Source organism: Thamnophis sirtalis, unplaced genomic scaffold, assembly GCF_051295495.1.
Source record: "Thamnophis sirtalis isolate CommonGarterSnake01/CBP01778 unplaced genomic scaffold, rThaSir2_p1.2 scaffold_13, whole genome shotgun sequence".
Taxonomy (NCBI): domain Eukaryota; kingdom Metazoa; phylum Chordata; class Lepidosauria; order Squamata; family Natricidae; genus Thamnophis; species Thamnophis sirtalis.
Genome location: NW_028261393.1, coordinates 5,573,498 through 5,584,708, shown reverse-complemented (window position 1 = coordinate 5,584,708; position 11,211 = coordinate 5,573,498). Strand labels below are relative to the sequence as shown.

At 43.7% G+C, this 11,211-nt stretch overlaps 1 protein-coding gene across 1 annotated transcript in view; it reads left to right on the top strand.

Annotated features, from left to right (window-relative positions):
• The first annotated feature begins 481 nt into the window (after nt 1–481).
• The window catches only part of ATP1A3 (ATPase Na+/K+ transporting subunit alpha 3), a 69,175-nt gene continuing 58,445 nt past the window's right edge, over nt 482–11,211 (top strand). Inside the window, exon 1 of the mRNA XM_087727489.1 lies at nt 482–502. Within this exon, the coding sequence (XP_087583615.1) occupies nt 497–502 (6 nt within the window). The 5' untranslated portion in view covers nt 482–496. The remainder of the gene's footprint in view (nt 503–11,211) is intronic.

Genomic DNA, 11,211 nt, shown 5'->3' with positions numbered 1-11,211 from the left:
TCCCACCCTCTGTAAAGGATCAAAATGGCTCCCTGCCTTTAACAACAGAGCAGCAAAAAATACCTTCAGCTGGTCCAAGTAAGTACAATTTGCTTATATGTTGTACTTTCTATATTTATATTCCACTTTTGCTTATTTATTAGATTGCTACTCCACCACTACTCCACCATCTCACTTCACTGACTTGGGCCAGTTTTCAACAACATCATAAAAAACATACGAACCAAGGACCAATTAAAAAGAGAGTTTAAAACAAGTCTTTAAAAAAAAAAAAAACCTTGCAAGTTTCCAGCAAATAAACAGCGAGGTTCAGCATCCTAAATCTGGGTTAACCGTTATGCTTACAGAACATGCCATGTCTGAACCAATAAATCATACTTGTCGCTTAAGGTGATGGTGACCCACTTCACATGAAATGCTATGCCTTTCTCTTTCAAGCTGTTGTGGTTAAGCTTAAGTTATCTCCGAAGGTTGTGGGGCGGAATCTAGCTGAAAAATGCAGGTAAAATATTTTTTCAGAGCTTTGTCCTAAATTACGTTACTCTGTTTAATAACGGCGGGATAGGCAGTAGCTGGACAGGGAGAATTTCCGCTCTCCCGGGCAATGAGCTTAGAAGGGGCTTGATTAGATTACAAAAGGGGAGTTTGGGCTTTAGCATGTCGTGGGAACCCATCCGTTGCCTTGGCGTGTTTTGGGAAACGGGCCATCAACCGAGGGCGTGAGATAGATGGGAGAGATCATACGCCATTGAGTTTGTGTGGACGTGGAGAGAGCACATTGATGTTTTCCTGGAGGTTCTTCTGTGCCCTGGAAGGTTCTTTTGGGAGGGGTTGGGGGGGTGGACTACGTGTGTTTGCAACCGAACAGTTGGAGATTGAAGAACGTGGTTAGGGTCCATTAGGAATATTGGGGGGGGGGGGGACAGGCAGATGGAGAGGGGAGAAGAGGCCTTGCCTATTTTCTTCTCCTCTCCTGTCCTCCCCTCCTTCTCCCTTCCTTTTCTTCTTCTCTCTTCCTTTCTTTTTCTCTACTCTTCTATTTTTTCTTCTTTTCCTCCTATTTATTTCCTCTTTCTTTCTTTCTCTTTCTGTTTCCTTTTTCCTCTTCCTTTTCTTCCTTTCTCTTTCTCTTCCTCTCTTTCCATGTTTCTCCTTCCTCCTTCCCTCCCTCCTTCTCTCTCTCTCTCTCTCTCTTTCCTCTTTTTTCCTTCTTCCTTTTCCTTTTCTTCCTCTCTTTCTCTTTCTTTCCCTTTCTCCTTCCTTCCTCCCTCCCCTTTTCTTTCTCTTTCTTTCTTTCTTTTTCTGCTTTTTTACTTCTTCTTTTTTCTTTTCTTCTTCTCTTTCTCTTTCTTTCCCTTTCTCCTTCCTCCCTCCCTCCCTCCCCTTTTCTCTTTCTTTCTTTCTTTCTTTCTTTGTCTTTCTCTCTTTCTTTTTCTGCTTTTTTACTTCTTCCTTTTCCTTTTCATCCTCTTTCTCATCCTCTCTCTTTCTTTCCCTTTCTCCTTCCTTCCTTCCTCCCTCCCTCCCCTTTTCTTTCTTTCTTTCTTTCTTTCTTTCTTTCTCTCTTTCTTTTTCTGCTTTTTTACTTCTTCCTTTTCGTCCTTTCTCATCCTCTTTCTTTCCCTTTCTCCTTCCTTCCTTCCTCCCTCACTCTCCCCCTCTCTTTCTTTCTTTCTTTCTCTCTCTCTCCCTCTTTCTTTTTCTGCTTTTTTATTTCTTCCTTTTCCTTTTCATCCTCTTTCTCATCCTCTCTCTTTCTTTCCCTTTCTCCTTCCTCCCTCCCTCCCTCACTTCCCCCCCTCTCTCTTTCTCTCTCTTCCCCTCCCCTGTTCATTGGCACAGATAACCATTTGGGTTAGCCAGATCATAGGTTGTTTCTCACCGCAGAGCTGAAAGGGAAAGAGATGGAGAATCTAAGCGAGAACAACGGAAATAGCTTTCTTTTACCTTAGGGGGAGGGAGGTGGTGAACAGACAGCTGGGAGTTCCTTCCTGCCATCCCTGTGGAATCTCTGCAAGAGGAGCATCCTTACAGCTGCTCCCGCCACTTTTGATGCATGATTGACAGCCGTAAACAGAGCATATACCAGCGCAGAGATAACGCAGCTGACAGGGGGTTGGGGGGGTGGGTGAAAGTCACTGTCTCCCTCTGGAGGTCAGCTGCCTGTCTGCACTCATCTCCCCCATTTGCTTGAGATCTTCTCACGACATGGGAGATGCCAGGCAGATCTCGTTGGCAACGGTTTGGTAACTGGAGAGCTCTCTGCCAGCCTGCCAGCCTGCTTGGGCAAGGCAGTGGAAGAGGCATGCCGGGAATGGGGAAGGGGGTGGAGGAGAGAGGCTGATGGAAGGGACACAGAGGAAATAGAAGCTTGGGAAAGGGCAGCTGACTTTAAAATTTTCTAATCACTCTTACCACTTTTGTTTCCTGCCTTTCAACAAAGGAGAATATTTGTAGGGCAGGAATGATGGGTCCTCGATTGGGCTTCTGAGCTTGGTTGTTTTCTTGCAGACGTTTCATTACCCAATTAGGTAACATCATCAGACTCACTAGCACTGATGTTGCTTAGTTTGGGCAATGAAATGTCTGCAAGAAAACAATCGAGCTCAGACAGCATCAGGGACCCCACAATCTTCCTCTTCCTCCTCCTGTTCCTCTCCCTTCTAGGTTCTGATGATGTTATGTAGTTGGGTAAGAAAATGTCTGCAAGAAAACCACTAAGCTCAGAAAGCACCAAGGACCCACAGTCCTCTCCCCCACCCCTTCTAGGGCTGATAATGTTGCCTAGTTGGGTAAGAAAATGTCTGCAAGAAAACCACTAAGCTCAGAGAAGGCCAAGGACCCTGGTTCCTGCCCTTCTTACAGGTGGGATCCTGATTCTGCCCTTCCCAGCCGACAAGGCACTTTGGTGTAATCTTGCAAATCCCCTGGGCAGCTGTGTGGTGGCTCCCCTTGCCACCATTCCGGGCAAGGAAGAGAATATATCTTGGGGGGCAACCAGCCACGACAGCTGTGCTTTTCACATTGGCATGAACGTCAAAAGAAGCTGACCTTGGCCAGGCTCAAAACAAAGCTAATCTGAATCAGGATCTCGATAAACCACGGGTGGGAGACCACAAGGAATCCCCCCAAGCTGGGGGTGGGGGCAGGGGGAGAGATGGAAACGTCAAAAGGTTGACAAGGAATTTCATTGGGGAGAAAGCAATGACGTCACACTCGTGTTGCTGCCAAGGAAATTATAAGGCAAAATCCAAGGAGATTTTCTCCTCTCTCTCTCTCTCTCTCTCTCTCTCTCTCTCTCTCTCTCTGTTTCTCTTTAAGATGAGCAAATACATTTCCCTCACTGCAGAGAAGAAGCATCCTTTGGTATCTGCTTAAGCTGTATCTTTCTGGTCATTTGGCAATACTAAAATCCCAGAATTAGGCATCTTCCCAAGTCTATCTCTAGCTTACTCCCTCTTGCCTCCAGGTTTCCTTTCTCTCCTTTCGGATGATTTTCTCCCCTGCCGCCCTCACAGCCATGCCTGCCTGCCTGCCTGCCTGCCTGCCTGCCTGCCTGCCTGCCTGCCTGCCTGCCTGCCTGCCTGCCTGCCTACCTACCTACCTACCTACCTACCTACCTATCATCTATCTATCTAGCCTATCTCTCTCTCTCTCTCTCTCTCTCTCTCTCTCTCTCTCTCTCTATCTATCTATCTATCTATCTATCTACCTACTTACCTCTAGTCTATATCTATCTGTCTGTCTGTCTGTCTGTCTGTCTGTCTGTCTGTCTGTCTGTCTGTCTATCTATCTATCTATCTATCTATCTATCTATCTATCTATCTATCATCTATCTATCTATCTATCTATCTATCTATCTATCTATCTATCTATCTATCTACCTCTAGTCTATATCTGTCTGTCTGTCTGTCTGTCTGTCTGTCTGTCTATCTTTCTTTCTATCTATCTATCTATCTATCTATCTATCTATCTATCTATCTATCTATCTATCTCTATCTATCTATCTATCTACCTACCTACCTACCTACCTACCTACCTCTAGTCTATATCTCTGTCTGTCTGTCTGTCTGTCTGTCTGTCTGTCTGTCTCTCTCTCTCTCTCTCTATCTATCTATCTATCTATCTATCTATCTATCTATCTATCTACCTACCTACCTACCTACCTACCTACCTACCTACCTACCTACCTACCTACTTACCTACCTCTAGTCTATATCTGTCTGTCTGTCTGTCTGTCTGTCTGTCTGTCCTGTCCTGTCCTGTCCTGTCCTGTCCGTTCTATCTATCTATCTATCTATCTATCTATCTATCTATCTATCTATCATCCATCCATCCATCCATCCATCCATCCATCCATCCATCCATCCATCCATCCATCCATCTATCTATTATCTATTGATCCTGCCTGGACTCCCAAACTTGCCCCCCTCCCTCGTTTGGCTTCCTCCCTTCTGTTACTTGCCTGGTGAGAAGCCTTCTCCTTCCCACCCCTCCTCAGCTCAGCCTGTCGCATGCTACTGTATGCTTGAGTGGCCCCGACCTCTCGGCGGATCAATGGCTGCCATAGAAACGGCCAGTGTCCTTCAGACAGCAAGGGCTCAAGGGCAGGAAGTCTAGGATCAGTTGGGGAAGCCCCCTCCCCTCCACAGACAGACTGCACCCAAGGCCATCTCAACCCAACCAGCTTTTTCAAAGAGGTTTAGGACAAAAGCTTCCCGTTTGAAAACATTAGAACCTGGGCTACACTCCCAAGACTTACGTGCTGGTTGCTAGCAGTTCTCCTTATTTGCTTGTTTCAGTGGTGGGATTCAGTTTTTTTTTTACTACTGGTTCTGTGGACGTGGCGTTGTGGCGCGTGGTGTGGCTGTGGGTGTGTGGGTGTGGCTTTGTGGGTGTGGCTTTGTGGGCATGGCAGGGGAAAGATACTGCAAAATCCCCATTCCCTCCCCACCTCACTAACCTGCTTTCCAGCTCCCTTCTCCTATTCAGGGCAACAAAAGAAGATCAGCTGGGAGGCTGGGAGGCAGCAGGGGCGTGGCCAGCCTATTTGCCAGTTCTCTGAACTACTCAAAATTTCTGCTACTGGTTCTCTAGAACCGGTCAGAACTGGCTAAATACCACCTCTGGTTTGCTTGTCTGTCTGTTTGTTTCCAGTTGTCCAGAATGGTTCAGTAGGGTCTCCTGCTCCAGCAGTGGGTTGGATTAGAAGACCCCCCAGGTCCTTTCCATCCCCGTTATTCTGTATTCCGTACAGGTAATCCTTGATTTACAACCATTTGTTGAGTGGCCATTTGAAGTTACAACGGCACTGAAAAAAGTGATTTATGACCATTTTTCACACTTACAAGTGTTGTTGCATCCCCATGGTCATGTGATCAAATTTCACGCACTTGGCAACTGGCTCATATTTATGACGGTTGCAGTGTCCCGGGGGATCACGTGATCCCTTTTTGCGACCTTCCGACAAGCAAAGTCAATGGGGAAGCCCGATTCACTTAACAACCATGTTACTAACTTAACAACTGCAGTGATTCACTTAACAACTTTGGCAAGAAAGGTCGTAAAATGGAGCAAAACGTCACTTAACAAATGTCTCGCTTAGCCACAGACGTTTTGGGCTCAACTGCGGTCGTAAATCGAGGACTACCTGTGTTTATTCCATAAAGTAGATATGCAGCTCAAATATTTATTTACACAGACGTACATACACATTAAATGAGTCGTGTCTGATTTTGCAGCCTTTTTGGCAACGGATGTTAAGCAAGTCACTGCAGTTGTTAAGTGAATCCAGCTTCTCCCATTGAATTGGTTTGTTGGAAATTGACTGGGAAGATCACCAACGGTGATCACATCACTTCAGTGGCCAAATTTTGACCACAAAAGTGTAGGGATGCTGCTGTAGAGCAACTGGGTGGCCCAGTGGTGAAGATGCTCACCTCCCACTTGGAAAGTTGAGAGTTCAATCCTAGGTAGCAATAGATATTTCTCTCCTAATGGGCAAAGAAAAAAAAATCTGCTGTGAACTCCGTGTAGGTGTCAGGAAGGGAATCGGGCCAGTAAATACTCCACTCTATCCAGGCACCCTAATTCTACCCCAAATTAAAGGATTACAAGGTCATAAAAAGGGAGGGTTTTTTAGTGTGGAGATACTGTAACAGTCATAAGTGCAAGGACTGTAGGTGCGAGGACTGGTTACAGACCACTTTTTTCAATGCTGTTGTAACTCTGAACAACGGATGCTAAACAAATGATTATAACTCCTCCAGGAGGGCTATCTTGAGAGACCGCCTCCTGCCAATTAACTCCTCGAGACCGATTAGATCTCATAGATTAGGCCTCCTCCGAGTGCCATCTGCCAGCCAGTGCCGGCTGGCCACTACGCGGAGGAGAGCCTTTTCAGTAGCAGCTCCGACCCTCTGGAACGATCTCCCCGTGGAGATTCGTACCCTCACCACCCTTCAGACCTTCCGCGCAGCCCTCAAGAGCTGGCTATCCCGCCAGGCCTGGGGGTAAAGATTTGATTCGCCCCCACCCGAATGCTGAATGAATGTTGTTTATTTTTAATTATGTGTTATTGTTATATGTTACTGTTTGTATCCCTTCTCTATAAGTTGTTAGCCGCCCTGAGTCCCTCAGGGAAAAGGGCGGCCTATAAATAAACTTATTCCTATTCCTATTCCTATCTGTATTTAGGATGTCCAAAGCTTATTTTGCTAAGCATGTCTAATCCTTTATAAAGATCCATAAATGTCAAAACAAGTTGATCACAACGGTTTTATTCAGGAAGAAAACTTGTGAGGAAGCCCCAGGGATAAAAGCTATCGGAATGATGAGTGTTTATTTACCCACCCAAGAGATTTTGCTTACCTGCTGACGCTACCCACTGGAGTGGACTTTCCCAGCCAGCCAGCCAAGCCCACTTTTGAACTCTGAGTACCCAGTGGGGAAATCGGATTTAAGCTTAGCTCAAGAACATTGTTTTAGGACTTGGCTGGCTCCAGCTCAGCTCTTTCGGAACTGACGGGTTGGAAATAAAATGGCATTGATCTTTTTCTTCACCAGGAAATTCTCAGCCCTGGGATATCATTACAGGTGATCCTCGATTTACGACCACAATTGAGGCCAAAACTTTGTTTTTTAGAATAGAATAGAATAGAATAGAATAGAATAGAATAGAATAATGGAACGGAACGGAACAGAACAGAACAGAAGAAGAATGGAACGGAGTGGAATAGAATAGAATAGAATAGAGTAGAATAGAATAGAATAGAATAGAATAATAGAATGGAATAGAATGGAATGGAATAGAATGGAATGGAATGGAATGGAATGGAATCGAATCGAACAGAACAGAACAGAACAGAACAGAACAGAACAGAACAGAACAGAACAGAACAAGAATGGAACGGAGTGGAGTGGAATGGAATAGAATAGAATAGAATAGAATAGGATAATGGAATGGAATGGAATCGAATAATGGAATGGAATGGAATGGAATGGAATAAGATAGGAGTGGAGCTGAGTGGAGTGGAGTGGAGTGGAATAGAATAGAATAGAATAATAGAATGGAATAGAATGGAATAGAATGGAATAGAATGGAATAGAATGGAATAGAATGGAATGGGATGGAATGGAATGGAATCAAATCGAATCGAATTGAATAGAACAGAACAGAACAGAACAGAACAGAACAAGAATGGAACGGAGTGGAGTGGAATGGAATGGAATGGAATGGAATAGAATAGAATAGAATAGAATAATGGAATGGAATGGATTGGAATGGAATAGAATAATGGAATGGAATGGAATGAAATAAGATAGGAGTGGAGCTGAGTGGAGTGGAGTGGAGTGGAATAGAATAGAATAGAATAGAATAATGGAATGGAATGGAATGGAATAGAAAAAGAATGGAGTGGAGTGGAATGGAATGGAATAGAATAGAATAATGGAATAGAATGGAATAGAATAAGAATAGAATAGAATAAGAATGGAATAGAATAGAATAGAATAAGAATAGAATAAGAATGGAATAGAATAGAATAGAATAGAATAGAATAGAATAGAATTCTTTATTGGCCAAGTGTGATTGGACAAGGAATGTTTCTTTGGTGCATATGCTCTCCGTGTACATAAAGAAAAATAAAATAGAATACATTCATCAAGAATCATAAGATACAACTCTTAGTGATAGCCATAGGTTACTAAGAAGCAATCAAATCATACTAGGAAACAAATAAAACAATATAAATTGTAAAGATGTAAGGAACAAGATTATAGTCATAAATGGGAGGAGATTGGTAATAGGAAGGGTGAGAAGAAGAATACTAATACAGACTTAGTAGATAATTTGACAGTCTTGTGGGCATTAGTTGTTTAGCAGAGGGGCGGCGTCTGGGGAAAAAACTCTCCTTGTGTCTAGTTGTCTTGGTGTGCAGTGCCCTATAGCGTCATTTTGAGGGTAGGAGTTGAAACAATTGTACGTCCAGGATGTGAAGGGTCTGTAGATATTTTCACAGCCCTCTTTTTGACTCGTGCAGTGATACATTTGTTAAGTGAATGTCTATGGCGCTTCTCAGTCATCCAGGTTAACGGTTGTCCCAAAGGTGCTTTTTTCCCCCAAGAGGCAACTGAACCTTACTGGTTTTTCTTTGAAGACGTTTTGCTTCTCATCCAAGAAGCTTTTATTCCATTTTCCACTTAGATTATATTTATATTCCAATTTCATTTTAAATCGTACTTCATTCCAAGTCTGTTTCAAATTGTATTTTATCCAATTCCATTTTAAATTGCCTTTTATCAAATTTCAGTAATAATTTGTTTCTGGAACTCTGCGCTATGATTTGGGTTCCACCACAAAACCGCGTTCGACTAAAGGGCGCTCGACGAAACCGCGTAGCTGACGTCATCACAGCGCGACAACAGCACGGAGAAAAAAGCACGCTGTAAACGCTAAACCCTAAAATTAACCCCTAAACCTAAGCTTAACCCCCCTAAACCTAATCCTAAACCTAACCTTAAACCTAACCCTTAACCTAACCCTAACCCTAATCCTAACCCTAACCCTAACCCTAACTCTAACCCTTAATCTAACCCTAACCCTAATCCTAACCCTTAATCTAACCCTAACCCTAACCCTTAACCTAACCCTAAAGCTAACCCTTAACCTAACGCTAAACCTAACCCTAACCCTTAACCTAACCCTAAACCTAAACCTAACCCTAACCCTTAACCTAACCCTAACCCTAACCCTAACCCTAAACCTAAACCTAAACCTAACCCTAAACCTAACCCTTACCTTAACTTGAATCGGCTTGCTTTCAAAGCGCTATTTAAAGCGCCCTTCTTTCTCCGCGCTCGCTGTTGTCGCCCTGCTGATGACGTCAGCGACGCAGTTTAATCAGGCGCGCTTTAGTCGAGCGCGGTTTTGTCGTGCCACGATGATTTGGCCCAATGGCTAATTAATAAATAAATATATAGCGGCTCTTCCTTTGGGACATTAAAATCGCTATTCCTAGAATCCAGGCCATCCCAGTCTGTCCTAATGGCCAGTTTCCCCAACCTATTTCCTGCATTCAGTTCCCAGGATGGGTTCTCCCCAACCCCAACCCCGTTTCCCTTCCTGGTAATCTGTGATGCTCTGCCTGGTATCATTAACATGATCTAGGACAGCTGGGTGCAGATTAGAAGGAAGCCTGAGGCCTCAGTTTTAATTCTGCAAAGCATATGTGGAGCGTTTAATTCTATAAAATGGAGAATCCATCCTAAGGCATGTTTTTTTTCCATTATTCTGAGCGAAGCAAAGGAGGAATGGAAAGAGTCATGTTAAGTCTTCTTTGCTGGCATTGGGGGATGATCAACCTGGATGGTCAACTCTTTGGAGGGGAGACATCCTGTTTCCCGTCTGTGAGTCACTTCAACCCAGGGGATTCTGGGAGTTGAAGTCCACGGTTCCACCACAAAACCGCAGACGACAAAATCGCGGTCGACGAAAGCGCGTATGTGACGTCATCACAGCGCGACGAAAAAGATCGAAAAATGTAAAAATAAAGCGAAAACCTTACCCTAACCCCCCCAAACCTAACCCTTAACCTAACCCTTAACCTAACCCTAAACCTAACCCTTAACCTAACCCTAAACCTAACCCTTAACCTAACGAAAAACCTAACACTAACCCTTAACCTAACGCTAAACGTAACGCTAACGCTCTAACCCTAACCCTAACCCTTAACCTAACCCTTACCTTTATGTGAATCCGCTTGCTGTAATTTAATTTTTATTTCAATTTTTCGATCATTTTCGTTGCATTGTGATGACGTCACATACGCGATTTCGTCGACCGCGCTTTTGTGGAACGCGGTTTTGACGGGTCACGGAGGTCCACAGGTCTTTAAGTTGCCAAGGTTGGACTCCGCTGATTTAAACGCTAACGTCTCTCCCTTTATCAGGGTTTTTCATCCCGAAAATCAGCATATTGACCTTTTAAAACACAGGGGGTCCTTGACTTATGACAACTGAGCCCAACATTTACGTTGCTAAGTGAGACGTTTGTTAAATGAGTTTTGCCCCATTTTACGATCTTTCTGGCCACTGTTGTTAAGTGAAACACGGCATTGTTAAGTTAGTGACGTGGTTGTTAAGTGAATCTGGCTTCCCCATTGACTGCTTGTCAAAAGGTCGCAAAAGGGGATCAGAGAGAGAGAGAAGAAAGAACTAAAGAACAAATGAATGAAAGAAGGAAGGAAGGAAAGAAGGAAAAAGAAAAAAGAAAAGAAAAAAAGAAAGAGAAAGGAAGGAAGGAAAAAGAAAAAGGTGGAAGGGAGGAAGGAAAGAAAGAAAAAGAAAAAAGAAAGAAAGAAAAGAAAGAGAAAGAGGAAGGAAGGAAAAAGAAAAAGGTGGAAGGGAGGAAGGAAAGAAAGAAAAAGAACAAAAGAAGGAAGGAAGGAAGGAAAAGAGAAAAAAGAAAAAAGGAAAGGGATAAAAGAAGGAAGGAAGGAAAGAAGGAAAGGAGGAAGGAAGGAGAAAGAAACCTGCTTTTTCTTGCCTTCCTCAATTGAATATTTGCCTGCATACCTTCTGCATCTCAGGAAAATGCAGAACCAACGCAAGAGAGAGAAAGAAAAATAAAAAAAAACTTGCTTATCGCAAGATGGCATCTCACCAATTCCATCCCATTGCTAGAGCTGATCAGAGCGAGAGGGAGCGGGAGCT